The sequence below is a fragment of the Amblyraja radiata genome, chromosome 11 (genome assembly GCF_010909765.2).
Source record: "Amblyraja radiata isolate CabotCenter1 chromosome 11, sAmbRad1.1.pri, whole genome shotgun sequence".
Taxonomy (NCBI): Eukaryota; Metazoa; Chordata; class Chondrichthyes; order Rajiformes; family Rajidae; genus Amblyraja; species Amblyraja radiata.
In genome coordinates this window covers 38,970,896-38,996,882 of record NC_045966.1, presented here as the reverse complement: position 1 = coordinate 38,996,882, position 25,987 = coordinate 38,970,896, and the positions used below count along the sequence as shown (strand labels likewise).

Below are 25,987 nucleotides of genomic sequence, written 5' to 3'. Positions count from 1 at the left end.
CTCTACCGATGAGCTGCACCTCATTAAAACATCACTAAAATAAAACTCCCAGGTAACGCCCAACGGCTAGTTGGAGGAAGAGGTAGAGGCGGGTACAATTATGACATTTAAAAGATACTGGGACAGACATGGACAAGAAAAGTTTGGAAGGAACTGGGCCAAATGCGAGCAGGCTTAGGTCAGCAACTTTGAGCAAAACAGTGGCGCAGTGCTAGATTTGTTGCCTCACAACGTCAGAGACCTAGGTTTGATCCTGACCACGGTTGCGGTCTGTATGGAGTTTACAGATTTTCCCAGTACCCACTTGGGTCAAGTGCGAGGAAGGGTGGATGAATGCCTCACTAAAAGGAAGATTGAAAAGAGAAAGTGATAATTTACACGTGTTCAGGACTGTTTATTTGTACCAGACTGCATATGCACTGGAATCATGAAATTCTTACTCTCATAGTGAAAGTGAAGGGCATGGGTAGAGCGAATGTGGAGGATGTTTCCACTAGTGTGAGGGTCTAGGACCGGAGGGCACAGACTCAGAATAAAAGAACATTCTTTAGAAAAACAAGGAGGAATTTATTTAGTCAAAGGGTGGCGAATCTGAGGAATTCATTGCCACAGATGGCGGTGGAGGCCAAGCCATTTGGCATTTTTAAGGAGGAGATTGAGAGATTGTTGATTAGTACGGGTATCAGGGGCTATGGGGAAAAGGCAGGAGAATTGGGGTGAGAGAAAAATAGATCAGCCATGATTGAATGGCGGGGTAGACTCGATGAGCCAAATGATCTAATTCTGCTCCTAATGCTTATGAACTTACTTGCTGTCCACAAGGCAAGACTTGCACAATAGCGAGATACTTACTGAAGAAATAGTGGCTTATCGTCAAAGACAAACGGGTGGTCCAAAGAAGATGCGATGGCATGATGCTTTGCACGAGTTTTGAGAACGAGTCCTTTATCTCCCTCGAGTTTGGTGTCTTTCATTTCTTCTACTTCCCATTTCCCTGAAAAACAAAACATATCTATTTTATGCATCGATCTTTATAATCACCTTTTACATAATGCAGAAACAAAAAACTACTGATGCTGATTAATACACTAAAGGACAAAGTGCTGTGACTTGGCATTGGGTATTTATAAAGGCAGAGATTGATAGACTCTTGAACAGTAACAGTGTCAGGGGTTATGGGCAGAAGGCAGGAGAATCGGGTTGAGAGGGAAAGATAGATCAGCCATGATTGAATGGCAAAGTAGACTCAATGGACCGAATGGTCTACTTCTGCCCCTATGATTTGCAGGTACTATCGCAATGTTTAATAAACATTTAGACAGGTACATAGTTAGGATAGGTTTCGAGGGATATGGGCCAAGAGCAGGCAGGTGGGACTAGTGTACACGGGGCATGATGGTCAGCGTGAGAAAGTCGGGCTGAAGGGTCTGTTTCCACACTGTATCACTCTGACATGAACTTGAGGAGAGTCTGAGGAAATGCCCTGGCCACAAATTTCACCCATCCATATTTGCCAGAGATGCTGCCTGATTCACTCAGTTACTCCAGCACTGTGCCTTTTTCGGAACTTTTTTCCCCCAATGTGGAAATGTTGAAGACTAGAGGGAATTGCTGAAGGTGAGAGGGGAGAAGTTTAAAGGAGATAGGCAGGGAAATGTATATATTTTTTTAAAACACAGGTGGTAGTGAGCGCCTGGAATGTGCTGCCAGGGGTGCAGACAGATACAATAGTGGCATTTAAGCTTATGGATATAGATGAAGGGATACAGATCACGTACAGGCAGAGGAGATTAGTTAGATATGGCATCATGTCTAGCACGGACATTTTGCGTTAGTCTGTTCGTGTTCTGTACTGTTGTATGCTCTATGTTCAGTTCTGTGTTTCCCCATCTATCGTAATCTTGGGGTTTGCAAGGGTCTGATCTCTTATCCACAGCAAATCCAAGTGGAAACTCACCTCAAAACTCCTTCAGACTTTAGAGATAGGACGTGGAACCAGCTCTTCGGCCAACCGATTCCATGCAGATCAGCGCTCACCCCATACTAAATAACCTACAAACCTGTACGTCCGGGATGTGGGAGGAAACCGAAGCACCCGAAGAAAACCCATGCGGTCACAGGGAGAACGTGCAAAATTTGTACAGCACCCGGGTCAGGATCTAATCCAGGTCTCTGGCACTGTGAGGCAGTACCTCACAGCACTGTGCTACCCTGTTACCAACTGGTTGCCAACTACACAACAAATGAACAAAGCGCATTTCTTTAAATTTGGTACAGATGTTTAAAGTTGAGAGAAAGTGATCTCACCATCATATTTTGCAATATCTTCATCAGTGTCTTCTTTTTTGGCTTTGGATCGGACCCAGCTGCAGAGCAAACATATCGGTCAGTTGCGTCAAAAGTAACACCATCTCAAAATTAAACAAGACAACTTTATTCTTCTGGAACATTGAAGACTCAACGGTTATAATCAGTCGTCAGGATTAAGAGTTCCCCCCACTGCTTGCAAACTGTGTTGGTTAAATTTAGTACAAACCCAAACTTCCACTGTAGGAAAGTGACAGCAAGTTCTACTGAAGGAATCAAAATACAAAATCTACGGCAGATTCAACACTAAAGGAGCGCTAATGTCCGCAAGTAATTTTTGGAAGTGCCGTTCAACGTCAGTTTTATTAGTGGTAAAAGATCCTACTATAGAGTCAGAGTCATACAGCGTGTATAGATGTATTAATTTATTGCCACCAACATTTAAAAGACACTTTGAGGGTCATTGGCAGATGGGTGAAAAAAGTGACAAAGGCCGGAGGTGAAAAGGAGACAAAAGGGTGTCAGATGAGCAGAGAAGAGGTTATGAAATGTAAAGCCGGAGGGAGATGGGTGGAAGGGTGGATAGTGGGAATGGGTGCATTTTTTGTCTACATTATGGGTCAGGAAAGTGGTGGTGGGGACGAGAATGTAAAGGGGAGTGGGGGCGGGGGGGAGGTCATACCTACAATCAGAGGGTGGTGGGTATATGGAATGATCTGCCAGAAGTAGCTGAGGCAGGTACGATAACAGCATTTAAACGACACAGGTACATGGATAGGATAGATTTAGAGGGATATAGGCCAAACACAGGAAGGCAAGACAAGCATAGATGGGGCATCTTGGTCGGCATGAACAAGTTGGGCCTAATACCCCGTTTCCATGCTGTATGGCTATGATTTTAAGATGGTGTCGGAAACACAGCAACTCATGTACCGCTGCAGAAGAAATATACTATTCTTACACAACAAACATGTCACTCTTGTACTTAAGTATGATTGTGCGTATGTATAATATGCTTTTATTAAATTACATGCAAAACAAAGTTTAAATGTATTTAGAAACATGTAACTGCAAATGCTGGATAATACACAAAGGGACACAAACTGCTGGAGTAACTCAGCGGGTCAGGCAGCATCTCTGGAGAACGTGGATAGGTGATGTTTCAGGTCAGGACCCTGCTGCAGACTGATTGCAGGGGTTGCAGGGCTCTCACTTAACTTTTTTTCTCTGTTGCCAATCAGGCAACCTAGGCAGTTTTTTAGGTTGCCAAATGACAGTTTAGGTGGTCATCTAAGACAGCTTGCATGATGCGTGCGATAATGTGCTCAGACGAAGTGCGTAGTTACCAGTCGGAATTATGCTCAATGAAGCATTCACATATTATTTCTGCTTCAAATAAAGTCACAAACTAAACATGTTCTCAATCAAGACATGATATATACCACAATGACATGCAGCAAAATTATAATACAGTATCTCAACTCTTTTTACACGTTGCAATGAATGCAATTTCTATTATTTCTCTCCACTTCCAAACAAAAATGTGGTTGGATTATTCAGCGTATGATCAACCTCGGTGAGACCAAGCGCAGGTTCGCAATAACCAAGGCGTTTACCACCATAGCCGGGGACTTCAACAAAGCCAACCTCAAGAAATCGCTCCCTAACTCCCACCAACATGTCTCCTGCAGCACCAGAGGACCAAACACACTCGACCACTGCTACACGGCCATCAAAGACGCCTATCGCTGTATCCCTCGCCCTCACTTCGGTAAATCCGACCATACTGAAGTGCTGCTTCTTCCTGCCTACAGGCAGCAATTGGAGAACACACCCCCAGAGGTGAGGACTGCACAGACCTGGTTGGGGGGGGGGGGGGGGGGGCAGAGGAACAACTCCAGGACTGTTTGGAGTCTGTAGACTGGGCAATGTTCAGGGACTCGGCAACAGACCTGAATGAATACGCCACAGTCGTTACAGACTTCATAAAGAAATGCGTAGAGGACTGCATCCCAACAAAAACCTTCCGAGTGTTTCCTAACCAGAAACCTTGGATGAACCATGAGATCCGCATTCTTCTGAAGTCCAGATACCGGGCATTCAGGTCTGGAGATACAGAGGTCTACAAGAAGTCCAGATACGACCTTGGTAAGGCCATCAAAACAGCCAAAAGGGACTTCTGCTCCAGGCTGGAGGATGAGATGGATGTTTGGCAACCGTGGCAGGGCTTGAATGCCATCATCTCCTACAAGGCGAAATCAGGAGGCAGCGCAATTATCAGCGAAGCATCACTCCCTGACGAGCTCAATTAGTTTTACGCACGCTTTGATAGGGAGAACACTGATGTGCCTTCCCAAGCCCCCATTCGTCGTGATGGATTTCAGTCACAGAGGCCAACGTCAGAAGATCCATCAGGGGGGTGAACCCTCGGAAAGCACCTGGGAAGCAGGGTGGGAAGAAGTGTTGTCTCGATAGCCATGGGTTTATAGTGGATGTCGGTCAAAAGTCTATCCTCAATAACTTTTCTTTTGACTCCTCCCATTTCCTCCAAACACAAGGCGTAGCTATGGGCACACGCATGGGCCCCAGCTATGCCTGCCTCTTTGTAGGGTACGTCGAACAATCCTTGTTCGAGACGTACCAGGGCCCCATCCCTGACCTCTACCTCCGCTACATCGACGATTGCATTGGTGCTACCTCCTGCACCCTCACACAACTCACTAACTTCATCAGCTTCGCCACTAACTTCCATCCAGCACTCAAATACATCTGGACCATTTCCGACATTTCCCTACCATTTCTTGACCTCACTATCTCCATCGCAGGTGATAGACTTTTGACTGACATCCACTATAAACCCACTGACTCCCATGGCTATCTAGACTACACTTCTTCCCACCCTGCTTCCTGTAAGGATTCCATCCCCTACTCCCAATTCCTCCGTCTACGCCGCATCTGCTCCCAGGATGAGGTGTTCCACACCAGAGCATCGGAAATGTCCTCATTCTTCAGGGAATTCTTCTATGGTTCCCCTCCCCTACCATAGATGAGGCTCTCACCAGGGTCTCATGAATAACCTGCAACGCTGCTCTCTCCCCATCCCCCCACTCGGAACAAGGGCAGAGTCCCCCTAGTCCTCACCTTCCACCCCACTAGCCTTCACATACAACAGATAGTCCTCCGTCATTTTCGCCACCTCCAACGTGACCCCACTACTCGCTACATCTTCCCATCACCACCCCTGTCTGCTTTCCGCAAAGACCACTCCCTCCGTAACTCCCTGGTCAATTCTTCCCTTCCCACCCGTACCACCCCCTCCCCGGGCACTTTCCCTAGCAACCGCAAGAGATGCTACACGTGTCGCTTTACCTCCCCCCTCGACTCCATTCAAGGACCTAAGCAGTTGTTCCAGGTGCGACAGAGGTTTACCTGCATCTCCTCCAACCTCATCTATTGCACCCACTGCTCTAGATGTCAGCTGATTTACATCGGTGAGACCAAGCGTAGGCTTAGCGATTGTTTCGCCGAACACCTCCGCTCGGTCCGCTTTAACCAACCTGATCTCCCTGTGGCTCAGCACTTCAACTCCCCCTCCCATTCTGAATCCGACCTTTGTGTCCTGGGCATCCTCCATTGCCAGAGTGAGCACCACCGGAAACTGGAGGAGCAGCACCTCATATTCCGCTTGGGCAGTCTGGATTCCGGTGGCCTGAACATTGACTTCTCCAATTTCCGGTAGCCCTTGCTGTCTCCACCCCTTCTCAGCTCTCCCTCAGCCCTCTGGTTCCCTTTCTTCTTCCCGCTCCCCCCCCCCCCCCCCCCCCCCCACCCTGCATCAGTCTGTAGAAGGGTTTCAGCCCGAAACGTTGCCCATTTCCTTCGCTCCATAGATGCTGCCACACCCACTGAGTTTCTCCAGCACTTTTCTCTACCTTCTTCTATCCAGAGATGCTAGCTGCTCCATTGAGTTTCCCCACAATTAAAGCATGGAATAGTCTTCACCCTACCATTGTTACCCAACCAGACACAACTAAATTTAAGGTAGCTCTTTTTACCCCAAGAACCCTTATTTGCTTAAGTGCACCCTCCATCACCCCCAGTTTAAATTCCATTTCAAATATTTTTGGAGGACCAGGAAACCAAGCAAGAGTTACTCCAGGGATTGACTCCAGCTCCAGGGAGTGATTCTGTGTTGGGTTTCAGCGGGCGCGGCGAGGCGAGCGGCCGGACAGCAATAGCGGCCATAACTCCCACAATGCAAAGGGAGGGAGAGAGTGCCCGGCGCCGACCAGTTGCTATGGCAGTGCGCATGTGCAGGGCGGCCGATGATGTGCTGGCCGTGGTTGCGTGCATGTGCAGGGGGAGGATGTGCTGGCTGTGGCAGTGCGCATGTGCAGGGGGAGGATGTGCAGTGAGCGCATGTGCAGGCCGTGGCAGTGCGCATGTGCAGAGCAGCCGAGGATGTGCTGGCCAGGGCAGTGCCCATGTGCAAGGCGGCCGGCCATGCCGGTGGATGAGGAGCGGCTGGAGAGCGGAGAACCGGCAGCCCGCACACGGATGGCGGGTAGAGACGGAGAGTGATAGAGAGGGGGGTCCGCTCAGAGTTGAACGGTAGGTGTCCTGGTGCTTGCCAAGCCGGGCAAAATGACATGGCTTTTAGGTTGCCCGGCGGGACTTTAGGCGGCCATCGGCGACCGTTAATTTCGAGCCCTGGGTTGGGGGTGAGATAAAAAGCTGAAAGATAGATGACGTGGCATGAATAAATTGGGCCGAAGGGCACGTTTCCATACTATATGCCTCTATGGTTCACATCTTTAATAGAGCTCGTTCATTTTGAATAAAAACTAATTTGTAATAATCCAAATCTTTGCTATAGTTTTAGCTGAGTTTAGGGATACAGAATGGAAACAGGCCCTTCAGTCCATCTAGTCCACGCCGACCACTGGTATCTGAGATCCTTACCCTTCTAGAGTGCCTTTATCAAATGATTCCGCAAAATGTGCTCGTCCAATTGGAACAGGGGCTTTGTAAGTGACCTGTAAGGCAACAGTAAAATGTTAGAAAAATACACTTTAGTAACTTATCGTTTACCAAGTACAGGTAAGAGCACCATAGCCTCGGCAGATTATCTATTTTGCAGGAATGCGAGAGAAGTTGATCAGCCTCTTTGTGATGCAAGATGTTGATTATTTAATTTAGTTTATTGTCACGGGTGCAGAGGTACAGTGAAAAGCTTTTATGTTGTGGTAAGGCTATACATGATTACAATCAAGCCTTCCAAAGATCTGAGATAAAGGGAATAACGTTTAGTGCAAGATAAATCCCAGTAACGTCTGTGAATAGATAGTCCAAGGGTCTCCAATGAGGTAGATAATAGCTTAGGACCGCTCTCTAGTTGGTGATTAGATGGTTCAGTTGCACATTGGCCTTCATCAGAGTATTGTGTATAAAAGTTGGGAGGTCATGTTGCAGTTGTATAAGACGTTGGTGAGGCCACATTTAGAGTAGTCCAGTTTGGATCACCATGTTATAGGAAAATTGTTATAAAGCTGGAAAGGGTACAGACAAGATTTACAAGGACTCAACGGCATGAGTTATAGGAAGAGATTGAGCAGGGTACGACTTTATTCCTTAGAGCACAGAAGGATGAGGGGTGATCTTATAGAGGTGTACAAAATCATAAGAGGGATAGAGAAGGTAAATGCACAGAGTCTCTTGTCCAGAATAGGGAAAATTTAGGTCAGGCGGGGGAAAGATAGGAACCTGAAGGGCAACTTTCTTTTTTACACAAATTTGTATATATGGAACAAGCTGCCGGAGGAGGTAGATGTGGCAGCTACTATCACAACATTTAAGAGACATTTGGACATGTACAAGGATAGGAAAAGTTTAGTGGGATATGGATTAAATGCAGGCAGGTAGGACTAGCGTTGATGGTTGGTGTGAGTTAGTTCGTCCAACGGATCTCATGTTCCCTTTACAGCACGGGTGGGAGGGGTGGGGCTCACCTTGGGAGGGGGCGGAGTGCTGGGCTCAGACTCGCTCTCCACTGGGCTCTCATCGTCCTCATCCTCAACCAAGTCGTCTTCATCTTCAGCACGGATCACAGCTGCACCAAACACCAGCACCAGCACCAACCACAGCTTCAGCTCCATGCTCTGAAATAAGCAACAATCCTTCATTTATTTCTGGCTCCTAAAGTCAATTAGTTTTAACTCCTGTTTTGTGATTGCTGACTACTTGTGTTAGAAAGACCCAAATGTAACATGTACTTGAAAATATATATAGAGTATATAGAGACAGGCAGTAGAGTCATAGCTTTACAGCACAGATACAGGCTCTTCAGCCGAATTCTTCCATATCACCATGACATCCTCCTGAGCTAGTCCTATTTGCTTGCATTAGTCAGAATCTTACAGACCCTTTGGCCCCACTCATCCATGCCAACCATCTACACTAGTCCTTTTTCCCTCTAAACTTTTTCTGCCCTGAGGAAGTAGTTTGTTTTACACCAGTTTCTATTCTGCTGAAGTATCCAGGCTAAGGTTTTATCAGAAGGTTTTTTATTGATGCGAAGATCTCTACAGTAGGACTAATGGAGAATTCTCTCAGACCCAACATAAAGACCATAGGCCAAGTGGCTTCCTTGCACAATCTATGATGACAAGGCAATTGTCTGCAAGCCATCAAAAGTAAGATGCAGCATTACCTTTCATTGAGAAATAGTACAGATACTCCCCGACTTGCGCAATGGGTGACTTAAGTAAACTCGCACTTATGAAAACAATCAGTCCCCAGTGCAATTAAGGCAGTTTGCAATTTCCATACGATGAGCACTTATGTTTACATCCGAAACAAGCCGGCTATGGCGGTGGTGCTTACCCAGAAGGACATGCACCACAGAAAGTGCCCCGACGCAACGAGACAGTTAATATAATCTGAGTTATTTCAGGCAGCGGATGGGGATGATGATTTTGATTTGTAAAATCAGCGTAGATAAGGGTTCACGGAAAGCAACCCTTGCTCAAGTCTGGGAGTGCCTGTACGTGTATTTAAAGACGTGTAGCAAGAACAGCAGTTCTGAAGCTGTGGGAACAAAGTGTCTTTCTTAAATAAAAGATGATTAAAATCTCCATTCACTCCCAGAATACATGTGAGACTTTAGACATAAAGCACAGAAACAGGACCATTAGCTCACCGAGTCCAGCAATCCCTGTACATCAGCACTATCCTACATACTGGGGACAGTTCACAATTTTTACCAAAGCCAATGAACCTACAAACCTGTACATCTTTGGAATGTGGGAGGGAATGGGAGAACCCGAAGAAAACCCATGTGGTCACAGGGAAAACGTACAAACAGCACCCATGGTCAGTATCGAGCCTAGGTTTTTGACGCTGTAAAGCAGCTACTCCCCCACTGCACCATCCTTATCAGCTGGAATTGACGAAGAAGAATTTCTAATTAAAAAATCTTTCCTAATTCAAATGCAGGTTTTATTGTAAATCCAACTACTAGGAAAATGAGGAAATTCAGTTTCTTGGCATAAACATTACGAATGATCTGTCGTGGACCAACCACGTTGATGCAACATCCAAGGCAGCTCACCAACATGTCTACTTCCTCAGGAGACAAAATTTGACCGTAGAAAGTATACTGTCGGGTTGCATCTCAGCTTGCTCTGGGAACAGTTCTTCCTAAGACTGCAAGAAATCGCAGAGTTGAGAATGTGGCCCAGTCCATCACACAGACCAGACTCCCCACCACCAACTCCATTTCACTGCCTTGGGAAAGCAGCCAAAACAATCGAAGACTTCTCCCACGCCGGTCATTCCTTCTTCTCCCACTACCATCCGGCAGAGGGCACAGAAGCTTTGTCCGGATTAAAGGAGGCACTAGCTGCTGGAATTCGATGGTGGACCCGTGCCTTTGTAAACATGACAAGCATCCTATTGGTTTGGGAAGACATCTGCTCAAGACCGTTAAAAAATTGCAGCGAGTCATGGATACAGCCTGGGCAATCACACAGACCATCAAAGGGGCTGTACGGTGGCGTAGTGGTAGAGCTGCTGCCTTACAGCAGCAGAGACCCGGGTTCGATCCTGACTACGGGTACTGTCTCCCTTTGACCGCGTGGGTTTTCTCTGTGTACTCCAGTTTCCTCCAACATTCCAAAGACATACAGGTTTGTAGGTTGGCTTCGTTAAAAATTGTAAAATGTCCATAGTGTGTAGGATAGTGCTAGCGTACTGAATGATGGCTGGTTTGGTGGGCCTCTTTCCACGTTGTATCTCAAGTCTAAAGAAGAGTCCCCACCATCGACCATCTACACTTCACGTTTCCTCCGGAAAGCAGCCAACATAATCAAGGACCACTCACACCCTGGTCTTCTCTTCTCACTACCAAACAGAAGATACAAAACCTTCAAAAGCAATAGTTGCATTCCCAAGAAAGCTCATGTTATAGAAAATTACGCTGGAAAAACAATTGGGTCAATGGGGAAAGGGGCTAGAGAATGTCAGACTTGTAATAAAACTTTTTGTCCTCTGTGAGATTTAAAAAAAGGCTATTAGTTAATTTGTGGTACTGCAACTCTAAAGGCGGTGTGTTACACTGTATAATTGAGCATGGTTGCACAAGTGTCGATAAAAGCGAATGCTTGCCCATTTCCATGGCCTTCCACCATTAAAGTAGCAGATGTGTTCTTTAGAGACAATGGTATCTGATTACTCCCAGTAGGATTTATAGAAATGACATTTTCCCTTGACTTTTTTTGCAAAAGACTTTCTGCTTGACAATTTCCAAAGTAACGTTTAAATTGCTCATATGTTATAGGACCAGAATTACACCATTCAGCACATCAAGTCTACGACACTATTCAATCATGGCTAATCTGTCTTTCACTCTCAACCCTATTCTCCTGCCTTCTCCCCATAACACCTGACACCGTAGTAATCAAGTATGTGTCAATCTTCATCTTACAAATACCCATTGACTTGGCCTCCACAGCCTTCTGTGGCAATGAATTCCATAGATTCACACGACTGAAAAATTCTTCCTTGTCTCCTTTCTAAAGGTCTTCCCTTTTATTCTGAGACTACGCCCTTTGGTCCTAGACTCTCCCACTAGTGGAAACATCCTCTCAGCATCCACTCTATCCAGGCCTTTCACTATTTGTTAAGTTTCAATGAGACTCTCCCTCATTCTTCGAAACTCCAGCGAGTACAGGCCCAGTGCTGTCATACACTCATTATATGATGGGGGATCTTATAGAAACGTACAAAATTCTTAAGGGGTTGGACAGGCTGGATGCAGGAAGATTGTTCCCGATGTTGGGGAAGTTCAGAACAAGGGGTCAGTTTAAGGATAAGGGGGAAATCTTTTAGGACCGAGATGAGGAAAACATTTTTCACACAGAGGGTGGTGAATCTCTGGAATTCTCTGCCACAGAAGGTAGTTGAGGCCAGTTCATTGGCTATATTTAAGAGGGAGCTAGATGTGGCCCTTGTTGCTAAAGGGATCAGGGGGTATGGAGAGAAGGCAGGTACAGGATACTGAGTTGGATGATCAGCCATGATCATATTGAATGGCGGTGCAGGCTCGAACGGCCGAATGGCCTACTCCTGCACCTATTTTCTAAGTTTCTAAGAGAGGGCTAGATAGGGGTAGCGGATACGGAGTCAGGGGATATGGGGAGAAGGCAGGAACGGGGTACTGATCAGGGATGATCGGCCATGATCACATTGAATGGCGGTGCTGGCTCGAAGGGCCGAATGGTCTACCCCTGCACCTATTTTCTATTGTCTATATGTTAACCCAGTCACCTAGTTAACCTAAAGTTACTAGGGTTAACCTAAAGTTACTAGGTTTAGGTTTATTATTGCCAAGTGTACCTACAATACTTAGTCTGCAACACATCTACCAGTAAAGCGAGTTTCTCCACATTCATATAATTGAACACTTATTCTGGTTGAAGTCTCAGCCATTTCTTTTCTGCAACAAGAGAAATGAGGCATGTTTCCAGCAACTACATCTGCTCTGGTCAAGAAACAGCCTGAAAATCTCTCCTCTGTTCTCCAAAATTACACACAGCCCAACTGTGGTCTAGCTCCATCCTAGACCACAGGAAATCGCAGAGTTGTTGACGCAGCCCAGACCATCACGCATACCAACCTCCCTTCCATTGACTCCATCAACACATCATGCTGCCTCGGCAAGGCCACTAGCATAACCAAGGACCAATCATACCCCAGTCACCTCCTCTTCTCCCCTCTCCCATCAGGCAAGAGGCACAAAAGTGCAATAACGCACATCTCCAAATTCAGAGAGTTTCATCCAAGCTGTTATCAGGCAACTGAACCGTCCTCTCACCTACTAGAGATCGGCCCTGACCTCCCATCTACCTCATTGGAGACTCTCAGACTATGTTTAATTGGACTTCACCTTATACGGTTATTCCCTTTATCCTGTGCCTGTACACTTTGGACTGCTTGATTGTAATCATGTATAGTCCTGCTGACTGGATAGCACGCAACAAAATGTTTTTCGCTATACCTTGGTACACGTGACAATAAACTAAACTAATCCAGTTGCCGTACTTCAATTGTTGTCCTGGCTTGTGTCTCAGAGACAACACCCACAAGATAGCATCAGTCCCACTGGGCTTGCCCCGCAAACTACAAGGAACTGCAGATGCTGCAATGTTGCATAGAACACAAAGTGCTGGAGTAACTCAGTGGGTCAGGCAGCATCTCTGAAGAACATGGATAGGTAACATATCAGATCGGGACCTTTCTTGAAACCCAAAATGTCGCTCGTCTAAGTCCTCCGACTTGCTCCATGGGTCACCCCATTGGTTCCATTATCCCAGTGCCAACAATTTGATTAGGCTTTTGGAAAGGAACCACTCCCGCTGCTCCATGAAGCGACGCTTTCCAAACCCAATTCCTCCAAATAGGAAGTTCAGCATAATCGTTTCTTTGAAAGCACTTTTTGTTCTGTCTGACTCAGTGGGACAGTGATAAAGAAATCAGAAAATAAGAAAATTTAGTTACTATTAAATATCACATTTGATTCATGAACATCTAGCCAATATTGGGTTTAAGACCATGTACCATTTAACAATAAAAGAAAGCAACATTAAGTAGACCCTTCAGAAATTTGCCTCATGTGACAAAACGTGCTTTAGCAAAACAAGTTATTTGGGAAATATGACCAAACGCACGGTCAAAGAAGAGGGTTTTAGAAAGGAAGAAAGAGACAGGGAAATTGAGAGGAGAAACCATTGAGCTAAGGAACTGCAGGCATACTGCTTCCGCTGGTAGGTCAGGACCACTCTCTAGGAGGAGGAGCCATCTTGGGGAACGGCTGCTAGCCAGCAGCCGTCCGTTTTAATTCGCTTTTTTAAAAAAGTTTTTAGTGAGTCCTGTTTTTTGTCCGTAGGGGGTATGGACTTTTTAATGTGGGGGGTAGGGGTTAATTTTACTTCTAGGTCCCTACCTGGTCGGTGAGGCAGCTTTTTCTCCGGGCTGCTCATCGACCCGTCCTCGTGGCCTACCTGCGGGCTTGGAGCGCCGTTTCCTGGCGGGGACCGCCCAGCACCTCGGCCTCGGTGGCGGCACAGCGCTGGAGCGCTATTGCGGAGCGGAGCGGGCGATGCCTTGCCTGGGTCGCCGTGCTGGAGCTCTGGTGAGCTGAGACCGCCGTGTTCAACACCTCCGGGCTGCGGAGCGGAGCCGATTTCAACATCGGGAGCCTGGGAGCTCCAAATCGGCGCAGCCTTGTCGGCTTCGGAAGCCGCGGTCTCCAGCTAGAGAGCGGCCGTTCCAGGTGGCCCAGCCGCTGAGAGAACTCTCCCGACGCCGGGGCAAGACCACCCAGTGAGAACGGCCAGGAACATCGGGCCTCCGTAGAGGCAATTGCGGTGGCCTCAATAGGCCTGACTTTGGGGTGAACTTGGGCTAGGGACTGGACATTGTGCCTTCCCCCACAGTGGTATCCATTGTGGGGGGATGATTTTTTGTCTGTAAGTAATCCTGTTAGTCTTTGTCCAAGATGGCTGCCGTGAAGGGAGAGTGGACGCTGGCGCGCTTTAGCTGCCGCTGCTCTCTCTTCACATAGTGTTTTTGATTTTTGGACTGAATTCTGTTTTTAATTTGTGTTTCTGTGATGTCTTTATTATTTATTTTATTCTGATTATATGTTTATATTTCCAGTTAACCTATGTAAGGTGTCCTTGAGATGTCTGAAAGGCGCCCAATAAATAAAATGTATTATTATTATTATTATTATTATTATCTAGTTGGATAAAGGATGGTTCAGTTGCCTATCACCAACTAGAGAACCCAACAGTAAGAACACTGAATTTTTAAATTTTAACTCCATTTCCTCATGTCCCCACATCCATTCCTCTGGTTTCACAATTCATGCCTCTTCTCACCATACCTCACAACCTTGTCTCCTTTTCATTTCTGGTCTTTATACCATCTGCCAATCAGCCCCACACTTGTATTCACCTATCACTTGCCACGCTTTGTCCTGTCGTACTCCCCCCCACTATATCAGCTTTCACCCCCCCCCCCCCCTACAATCATTGTGAAGAAGGGTCCTGCACAAAACATAATTTATCCGTGTTCTCCAGAGATGCTGCCTGACCCGCTGAGATACTCCAACACTGGGACTTTTGGGCATGTGAAGACATGGCTAAGGTGAAGTAATTAGGTTTAGGTCTGATGACAAGGCCAGAGCATAGAAATCCCAGTGGGACTGGAGGCACACATCGTGGAAAGTATTAACTTCTCACAACCTGCCCTTTAGGACCAGGAAACACCAAACTTTGTACTTGCGATGCAAATCTGAGGACAGAGTCAAGTTAATTGAATCGGAAGGGATTATCTGTGAACAGAAACATTTGATAATACTGCCACAAAGTATTTCTAACATCAGAATTGAATTCATTCACAATGTTATATACCTCAGATGGTCACAAAATGCTGAAGTAAATCAGTAGGTCAAGCAACATCGCTGGTTAAAATAGGTGACGTTTCGGGTTGGAACCCTCTACAGACTGAAAACCGGTCCTCAGTCTGAAGGGTTCTGACCCAAAACATCACCTATTCCCTTTCTCCAGAGATGCTGCCTGACCCAGAGTTAAGGGGTTGGACAGGCTAGATGCAGGAAGATTGTTCCCGATGTTGGGGAAGTCCAGAACAAGGGGTCACAGTTTAAGAATAAGGGGGAAATCTTTTAGGACCGAGATGAGGAAAACATTTTTCACACAGAGAGGTGAATCTCTGGAATTCTCTGCCACAGAAGGTAGTTGAGGCCAGTTCAATGGCTATATTTAAGAGGGAGTTAGATGTGGCTAAAGGGATCAGGGGGTATGGAGAGAAGGCAGGTACAGGATACCGAGTTGGATGATCAGCCATGATCATATTGAATGGCGGTGCAGGCTCGAAGGGCCGAATGGCCTACTCCTGCACCTATTTTCTATGTTACTCCAGCATCTTGTGTCTATCTGAGGTATAAACCAGGTTCTACAGTTTGTCCCTCCAGATGCTGCCAGGCCCTCTCAGTTCCTCCACCAGTTATTTTTTTGCTCCAAGTTCCAGCATCTTCATCTCAGAAGAGGGCCCTGATCTGAAACATTGCCAATCCATGTTCTACAGAAATTCTGGTCGAGTTACAATAGGAGCTTCGTGGCTTCTCGCACAGTTATTCGTCACATTTTGCAAAGATAACAGATAGTAATTTAAAAGATAATTACAACCCATCCCAGACATGTTGCAACAAATAATTTTCGTAATAGACCACAATATTTCATACATAGACACACCCCCACCAAAAGACAACTGCTGCAATGAAAGTCGACCGTGGAAGGTGAGGATTGAAGCCTGGTTTTGGCCTAAGTAAACCACATGCTCAGACTTATAGTACAGGCACCAAGCCTTCATAAGCAAGAGGCCTGCTGTACAAGTGGGATCGTGACAAGCCTGCACTGCGCCGACCTGCCTCACGGTCACGGACAGACCAGGCAGCCCAGGCCGCATGGTGCAATCGCGCTGCCCAGAGCGCGGCCCATGACTGGGGAACACGCTGGGGCGGGGGGACCTGACCATTAACCCCCTTAGGGTAAGACCCCACCGGGCGTCTCCACTCACCGTCCGCTCCTGGGTGCTCGCCGCTGCTCCACTCACGTGACCCTGGGAAGCCGCCGCCACCTGTAGCCCAACCCCCCCACCCTCACGCCGGCTCATTCCGATTGGCCGGGGCGGCCGGCTGCTGGCGCTCGCACGCCTCTGGTTGGCTGGAGCGGCCGTCACTCAGAATGGTTCCCGCCCACTTGGCTCGGAGCGCGCGCCGCTTCCCTCGTGGAGGCCGCTGATTGGCAGAGCGGCGATGAGGAAGCGGGAGCGAGCCGGCAGCGTGGGGGGAGGGCCGGGGAGGAGGGTCACCACGTGCTCAACCACAGCCAATCAGGAGACGGCTATCATGCCAATGGGAGGAGCAGGAGGGGAAACCGCGTGACCCGACAGCCAATCAAGTGACGGGACTGGAGGGGAACACGTGGACTTCCAGCCAATGAGGGGGCGGTTACCATGGCATTGGATGGAGGGGGAGCCAATCGTGAGTCAGCAGTTGTCAGAGGCGGGCTGCAGAATGTGCTAGAATCGTCAGAATGTGCTAGAAGCGTCAGGAAGGGCGGCCGGCGGCGCATGTGAGTCGCGTTGTGAGTGGACGGCAATCAAAAACCAGAGGATATAGGTTTAACTTTTTCTATACAGAGGATGGTGGGTATATGGAACGAGCTTCCAGAGGAGAAAGTTGAGGCAGGGACTATAACATTTAGATAGACAATGTTATAGACAAGAGTAAATTCTAAATTCCAGTGCCCAGTCGATCCATTCTTTCATCATCTGTCAATCCCGCCATCCTGGGAATTAACCTGGTGAACCTACGCTGCACTCCCTCAATAGCAATAATGTCCTTCCTCAAATTAGGAGACCAAAACTGCACACAATGCTTCAGCTGTGGTCTCACCAGGGCCCTGTACAACTCAAGTCAAGTCACGTTTATTTGTCACATACAGGCATGGAAATCGCTATCAAAATATGGAGGGGACAGGGGGCACACAATTTCTTGGCGGCTGCTCGCGCATGCGCCCACTCACAAACACAAGCGAGGCTTCGGAGGCTCAATCCAGCGCTAAATGCAGCTCAACTCTGCCTGTCTCGCCGGGTTAACCTGCAGCCCTGTCTGCACTGATGGGACACCAGCGCTGCTTTTCCGCGCTGGCTGTAAACCTGGGCCATATTTCCCGCAAGTCCTAGCAATGTTACAAAATTTTGAGATTTTAAAAATCAAGTCTGCAATTTATCCCATCAGATAAAGCATAAAAAGAAGTTTAATTTGACACCTAATTCACTTTCATATCAAGTATTTAAAAAATTATGGCCATTTTCATACTCGGAAATTAGCATCTTGTTCCCTATTGATTTTCTATGGACATAACAAAAAAGCTGTGATCGAGGACAGTCAAAAGCCCATAACATTCTTAAAAATTAAGAGAACTGAATGAAATTTTCAGTTATTATAGATTGAAGCATTCTGAAACAAATATAAAATAATCTTACTTGGATGACCTGAAATTAAAGCATATAATTAGTTAGTTACCCAATTGTAGCTAATTACAAAACTCAATTACCAGATCTAAACATCTATCCATTTCTTAAGAAATGATTAACATTTTTAAATAGCCTAAGTGTCCAAATAATATTCACAAAGAATTCACAATAAAACATGATTTTTAAATCTCATTTACATTAATTTATAGGCCAAATGGAAGGAATTTAGTGTTCAATTGCTGTAAATTAATGGCATTTAAATCAGCTTGCAAGTGGCTGCGCTGGTTTAGAACGTTCACATTGCGGTAGATTTGTGCCCCCAAATGCCCAGAAAAAAAAATGCGGGATATAATGGGCCCAAAATAGCTACTCGCAACATTAAACTTTGTATAAAGGGATCTTAAGAAGCCCTTTTTAATGTAAAAATAAACAGGCTACCTTCTGTTGTCCCCTGTATGAGATCCAGCCCGTTGTCGGCTGTCGGGGGTTTAGAGGTTAATTTTTAACCTACTATAACAAGTAAATAAAGCCCTTAAAACTAATAATAGCTCAAGCCACGGAATCTTCCAGCGATTTTTCGTTAATAATTAACTAGGCTGAGCAAGCTCGGTTTGAACAGCCTAGGGAAAATCGCGTTTTAAACCCGCCCCCCTCTAAACGGCGCCAAAATCGCGCACACGGGCTGGGACAGATTTTCAGTGACCTTCAGGTAGGCGTTGCAACATACCTACAAGTCCAGGGAGGGCTGTAGGTTAACCTGGCGGGACAGGCAGAGTTGAGCTGGGTTTAGCGCTGCTTCTCTGCGCTGGCTGTGGGCCTGGAGGTACAACTCCCGTCTGACTCCCGACGTCTCTGGCCACCCCATGGCATAGGGGGATGGGGGGGAAAGGGGGGGGGCACTCGGGTAAGCCGGCCTGGATTTATCCTGGCTGCGGATGAGGCGCAGGTCTGTGCCACGTCTCCCTCCTCCAATCACCGCGCTGAATCATCATGTCCCGCCCCTATTGCCTGCTGACTGACGTCTCTCTCGTCCAATCGGCGCCCTCGATCAGCAGTCTCACCCCCACTGTCTCGCGGAAAGCAGAGATTTCACCGGGTTTTAAAATCCGGGATTACAAAAAATGGGGGGGGACGTCCCCCACCTCTCAAAACAGAGGGGGGACGTGTCCCACCTGGCCCCCCCCAGGATTTCCGCCCCTGGTCACATACACATACAAGATGTGCAGTGAAATGAAAGTGGCAATGCCTGCAGATTGTGCAAAAAACTACAGAACAGAATAGAACAGAATCAGTATTTACATTTTAGAAAAACACCCAGCAATTTTAAAAAGACACAACACAACAGTAAATTGGTACAGTAAATTAGTCCCTGGTGAGATAAGAGTTTACAGTCCTAATGGCCTGTGGGAAGAAACTACGTCTCACCCTCTCTGTTTTCACAGCATGACAGCGGAGGCGTTTGCTTCACCGTAGCAGCTGGAACAGTACGCTGCTGGGGTAGTAGAGGTCCCTCATTATGTTGCTGGCTCTGGATCTGCACCTCCTGGAGTATAGGTCCCATAGTGCGTTTGGTCGAACGCACTACTGTCTGCAGAGCCTTCTAGTCGTGGGCACAGGAGTTCTCAAACCAGATTGTGATGTTGCCGGACAAGATGCTTTCTACAGCCCCTGAGTAGAAGCACTGAAGGATCCTCAGAGAGATTCTGAATTTCCTCAGCTGCCTGAGGTGGTAAAGGCCTTGCCTTACTCACCAGTGCGGCAGTGTGTGATGTCCATGTCAGATCCTGATGTGGACTCCCAGGTATTTAAAGCAGCTCACCCTGTCCACAGTAGCCCCATTTATCTACAGTGGCGTATACGTCCTCGGATGTTGTGCCCTTCTAAAGTCCACAATCTGCTCCTTGGTTTTTATGACATTCAAGAGGAGGCTGTTGTCCTGACACCAGAGTGCCAGATCAGTCACCTCCTCCCGGTAGGCCTTCTCATTGTTATCAGAGATCAGGCCCACCACCACAGTGTCATCAGCAAACTTGATTATAGAGTTGGAGCTGAACCTGGCCACACAGTCATGTGTGTACAAGGGAGTACAGTAGGGGGCTGAGAAAGCAACCCTGAGGGGATCCTGTGTTCAGGGAAAGGGTGTATTTCCTCCCATCTTGACTACCTGGGGCCTGGCGGTGAGAAAGTCCAGGACCCAGGCACACAGGTGGGTGTTGAGCTCCAATTCCAGCAGCTTCTCAGCAAGTCTGGTGGGGACTATCGTGTTGAAGGCTGGACTGAAGTCAATGAACAGCATCCTCACATAGCCCCCCTTCTGGCTGTCAAGGTGATAGAGAGCTGTGTGCAGAACCTGGGAGACCGCATCGTCCATGGATCTGTTCTGACGGTATCCAAACTGTAGCGGGTCCATGTTACGAGGGAGGAAGGCGCAGATGTGGTTCTTGACCAGCCTCTTGAAGCATTTCATGACTACCGAGGTGATGGCCACCGGTCGGTAGTCATTCAAACAAGCTGGAGAGGCATTCTTTGGTACAGGTACAATGGTGGATCTTTTGAAGCAGGTAGGGACCACGGACTTGGCCAGGGAGAGGTTGAATATTGTAGTGAGCACCGGAGCTAGGTGCGTAGCACAAGACTTAAGTACTCGCCCAGATATACCATCTGGGCCTACAGCTTTCCTCGTGTTCACTCGTGTCAGAGCCCTCCTCACGTTGTGCTCAGACAACGAGAATGTGCGCACATCCCCAGTGGAGGACCTCCCTCCAGCCTCACTAGCCAGCACGCTGGCGGTGTTGTCGTTAGCCGGCGAGCTAGGGGTGATGTTGCCCGTCTCGAATCGTGCGTAGAAAGAGTTCAGGTAATCAGCTAGGGAGGTGCCAGCACTTCCGATTGAGGGGGGACTGCTCTGGTAGTTAGTTATAGTCCGTAGCCCCTGCCCCTGTCTGGTGTCCTGCTGCTCCATCTGCGACTCCATCCTGTCCCTGTACCTACTATTTGCATCCGTCACCGCCCTGCGCAGTCGGTAGGACTCTACCTTGTAGTCGTCCATATTTCCGGATGCCAGGCCAGAGTTGTAAGCAGCAGTGCGAGCATTCAAGGCAACGCGAATGGACCTGTACACCCAGGGTTTTTGATTAGGAAAGATGCTAACCCTTACCGTGGGGACGATGTTATCGGCTATTGTTGCAATGAAGTCTGTGACCGCTTCCGCGAACTCGCTGACGTCACTGGAACTTGCTTGGAACATATTCCAGTCGACATCGTTCAATGCATCCTGTAGCATGGCCTCTGACTGGTCGGACCACCGCTTTACGTCCCTCTCTGCCGCTTCCCGTTCTCTCCGTTGTTTATACTCCGGCAGCAGGAAAATGGCAGCCTGGTCAGATTTTCCAAAATGAGGGAGTGAAACGGCCTTGTATCCTTTCCTGAACGGCGTATAGCAGTGGTCCAAAGTTCTTTCCCCCCTGGTGGCACATGTGATGTGTTGGCAGAAGTTAGGCATGACCTTTTTGAGATTTGATTTATTAAAATCTCCAGCTTCCACCATAGCTGCATCCGGGTTCTTGTTTTGGTGTCGACATAGCACATCGTGTAGGGCTAATAGTGCCACGTCGGTGTCCGCATGCGGCGCAATGTAGACGGTTGTGATGATCACTGAGCTGAACTCACGGGGAAGGTAGAATGGTCGGCATGAGATCGTCAGATTGATCCAGGTCCGGCGAGCAGGAACGAGAAAGCGTCTTAATATTTCCAGGGTTGCACCAGTTATTATTGGTCATGAAGCAGACTCCTCCACACTTGGATTTCCCAGATTCTTCCGCTCTGTCGGCATGGAAAACAGTGAAGGACTCGGTTGGGCAGATTACCTGATCCGGCACCAGCGAGGACTGCAGTAGGACCTCCTTGTTCCTATACTCAAATCCTCTCGCTATGAAGGTCCACATGCCATTTGCTTTCTTCACTGCCTGCTGTACCCGCATGCTTACTTTCAGTGACTGATGTACAATGACACCCAGGTCTCGTTGCACCTCCCATTTTCCTAATCTGACACCATCTGCCTTGTTCTTGCCACTAAAGTGAATAACTTCACATTTATCCATATTATACCAAAGATACTAGAGGAGCAAGATAGACCACTAGGCAAAAAAGCCATAGTTGGTCATGGGTAATTTTTTGCGCCATTTTGAGAATCAATTATATGAAGGTTTTTTTAAATCGGCTTCAGTAATGGCATCCACATCTACAAGCGTAGCGTGCTGTTCTGCTAGAAAGTGCTCGTATCACCAATGTAAACGACCTGACCTGTCTTTCTTCAGGTTCCCAACTAAAGACTAGTGGGGTAAGAAAAAAATTATTACTTTCTGTCGTGTAGCCTGCCCGATTTCTTCCTATAGCTCAGATCGCGGAGCCGGGGGTCGCCAGATGATGTGCTCCGATCGCTGACCCGCGGACTATAACATCCTGAAGCTTCTAGCCACGGGCGTAGCGTGGACTTTCCCTCGTGGAGTCTAAGATTCCTCGCCGGAGAAGAGCTCTGGCCCGCGGCCTATCAAATCGTGAACCCCCGGTCTCTGGTAGGAAGCGGCTGATTCGGGACCTCCAAGCCGCGAAGGTCCCGAATTGGCTTGTGTTTAAGCCGGTTTGAAATGGTGTTTAAAAGACAGGATAAATGGTGTTAAATATACACAATCTACACGGATCAATGGTGTTTAAAATACATTATAAATTGTGTTATAGGGAACAACGACATGCCACGAGGAGCACACGTTAAAGCCTTAATTTCCTTCCCAATGTATGATGACTGTAACATATACAATTCTATTCTTATGATCCCAACAATGTATTATATTATATAAGACATCATTTTTTGGTACATGAGCAAGTTATCAGAAAGTCTTCTTTTATAGATCTAGAGTAGACTTACCACAATAATAAAGGTAGACAAAAATGCTGGAGAAATTCCCCAGCATTTTTGTCTATCTTCGATTTTCCAGCATCTGCAGTTCCTTCTTAAACAATAATAAAGGTATCAATTTTTACACTGCTGTACATTTTTGCTTTTGTTCTTGTTGTAAGGCATGCATGCTAGTGTAAGCTCTTCTACATTTAAGATAAATTGACCTATTAGAGGAAAAATGCATCTTCAATATACATGTCTCTCCTCACCCCTGAAAACAATTGTATTTAAGTGACATATCATTCATTCTGCAGGTATGTAGTTATAATCAAATTTGTTCTTACGTTAATTCTATATGATATTTTACTGTAATTTCAGATGTCGACAGTGGGTCCAGAATACTCGTCGACAAGATCTGCTACACCGAACTACGGAGTACTTGTCAAAGAACTGCCTTTTTTGTTCTGAACACTTCCAACTTGAGCAGTTTTTCCAACAAGCAGACCAAGAACAGGCTAAATTGGAATGGCTTACATCGTAGGTCTGTCGCAGAATCATCACTTTAAATGAACTGTCCTCAAAATACCACACATGCAGAGAACTTCTACATCAACCTGATGCCACTTTAGTTATTCCTGCACTCATATTCAGCCATCATAAAGCATATGGCACATGAGCGTCTGACCGGCTCCTTGATGGTGCCTTCTGAATATTTTCTAGCTTTCTGTGAAGTGTGTGAGAAAGTGTTTCGGACAGAATTTGATGATGTTAACATGAACAGAAACCGGGAAACCCGTGGTCATCCTCCCGTCCCTGTCCTTCAAGAGCCGAGGGGGATGACCCAAGGAGTGGCCTAATATCCAGTGACCGCCACAGGATCCCCCCCCCACCAAGAACCGGAGGCACGAAACGGACAGGAGGGCACACCAGACTGGGTGTACACCATGCCTGGCGCAGGCAACCGACCAACAGGTGCAGGGGATGGAGTAGCCACTGGAGGAGGTACCCTAAACTGAGGGCGCCCTCGCAGGCGGGGCCGCGCGACCGGCACCGGCTGATCAATGTAAACATGCGCCGGCTTCAGCCACGCAACCAAAATTCTCACGCCGACCCCCCATGTCCAGGACGAAAGTGGACGAGCCATGTTCAAGGACCCGGAAGGGACCTTCGTGCGGCCGCTTGAGGGGTATCCGGTGAGCATCTCTATGCAGGAAGACGAACTGGCAGTTCTCCAGAGCAGAGGGAATGTGCGGACGGAAGGACCCATGAAGAGACATGGGCACCGGCGACAGCTTGCCCAACGCCTGCCGAAGACGTTGCGGGGCGTCCGAAGACTGCTCCACCTGACCCCGTGCCGGCGGAATGCACTCCCCGGGCACCGTCAACAGGGCCCCATACACCAACCGGTGGAGGAGGAGGCCAGGTCCTCTTTGGGTGCGGTACAGATCCCCAGCAAAACCCACGGCAGGGCGTCTACCCAGTCCGGATCAGTGAGCTGTGCCTTCAGGGCAGCCTTGAGTTGGCGGTGAAACCGCTCCACCAGGCGGATGATATGCCGTAGTGTGGTGTAGGCGAACCTCCAGGAGGCGGGGACGATGGATCCAGTGGAGATATCGCACAGCAGTGTTGCGCCCCAAGGACCACAGACAACGTAATAGTACTTAGTTTCATTCACCCCCCACAGAACAAACTGTGCCTCTGCCTGCTGGAACGAGATATCAGGCTCTTCGATCACAAAGTCAGGAGCTTCAGCGAACAGAAACCGGGAAACCCCGTGGGCAGATTCCCGTCCCTGTCCCTCAAGAGCCGAGGGGGATGACCCAAGGAGTGGCCTAATATCGAGGGAACGCCATCCTTGTTTATATACATAGTGTGAAATTGTGATTTGTTAGCCTCACAAAATAATGCAAATGACGATTTATGTATTATTGTATATACGTTAGACATTTTGTCCTTTGGGGTAAGCAGGGGTGGGGCATTCATTGTTTGAAATACATTGGATTTTATATCACTTTCACTGGTTAGCTGATATGCGAAACACTGCAACCATGTATATCTCACACATAAAACGATGTAAATGATGTAAATCTTACCATGAATGACAGAAGTAAGTGTTATCCTTGTTTAAGAATTTTGATGTAGAATTATTTAAAATTGAGTGGATTGATGCAATCTTACCCACAAATCTGTCGTTATGAGATATTCACATTTAAAAACTCACTCAGTAGCTCGGGTGGCTGCGAGCGGCCGCCGGGATCGGACAGCGGAACTGCAGCTAGACCCGGGGCTCGCAGGCGACCTGGGAACTGCAGCTAGTCCCAGAGGGTCCTGGCCCCTATGCAAAAAAGGCTGCTGACCCCTGGGCTAAACCAAACCCTCGATCCTGTCCCGCCAGCCTTTTGTCCACAAATTTGCAAGTCTCCATCAAGACCTTCCTGACGAACAGGTCCCGTGAGAAGGGAGTTCCCTCACTGATGTTCTTCACGCTCACTCACAGGATATTGCAGATACCCTGTCCTCACACTCCATTTGCTGCTGCCATTCTTATTGGATGAGGTGTTAGGTTGGTTACCCAACTAGCATGGATCCACTTCGAAGCCAGCGACTGACAGACTCCTGAGCACCGACGTGACCTCCAATTTCAATCCGTCCTGGATTCGTGATCCATGATCCTCGTCCATGATCTTGGAGAACCACCAGAACTGTTCTGACGCGTCGAGTTACTCCAACACTTCCTTTTACTACCAGATTCAGGATCAGGATTCTCCGTTGTTCTCAGACTACTGAACTGCCCCCTCATAAACTAAGGATGGATCCCAATCTACCTCGTTATTCAAGTTACACATTTTAATCTGCAATTTGTCTGCAACAGTCACACTATATTCTGCACTTAATTGATGTACTCATGGATGGTCTGTTTTGCCTGGAAAATGCACAATTTTTTTGATTGTGATGATAATAAATATAAAAAAACAAAATGCTGGAGTAACTCAGTAGGCCAGGCAGCATCTCTGAGGTCCTTAATTTGGCAATGCCTTTGGAGGCAGAGAGGAGGTTTAGGTTTGTTATTGTTACGTGTACTGAAGTACAGTGAAAAGCTTTGTTTATGCTGTCCAATCAGATCAGATAATACTGTGCATAAATACAATCAAACGCTCA

The 25,987-nt window shown here is 47.4% G+C and overlaps 1 protein-coding gene across 1 annotated transcript in view; it reads right to left on the bottom strand.

The window, feature by feature from the left end:
* Window positions 1-16,592, bottom strand: part of canx (calnexin) — a 41,368-nt gene extending 24,776 nt beyond the window's left edge. The window contains exons 1-5 of the mRNA XM_033029726.1: window positions 16,468-16,592; window positions 8,316-8,465; window positions 7,270-7,343; window positions 2,308-2,366; window positions 853-994 (exon numbers count right to left, since the gene is read on the bottom strand). Coding sequence (XP_032885617.1) covers window positions 853-994; window positions 2,308-2,366; window positions 7,270-7,343; window positions 8,316-8,465; window positions 16,468-16,563 — 521 coding nt within the window. The 5' untranslated portion in view covers window positions 16,564-16,592. The remainder of the gene's footprint in view (window positions 1-852; window positions 995-2,307; window positions 2,367-7,269; window positions 7,344-8,315; window positions 8,466-16,467) is intronic.
* Window positions 16,593-25,987: the final 9,395 nt, after the last annotated feature.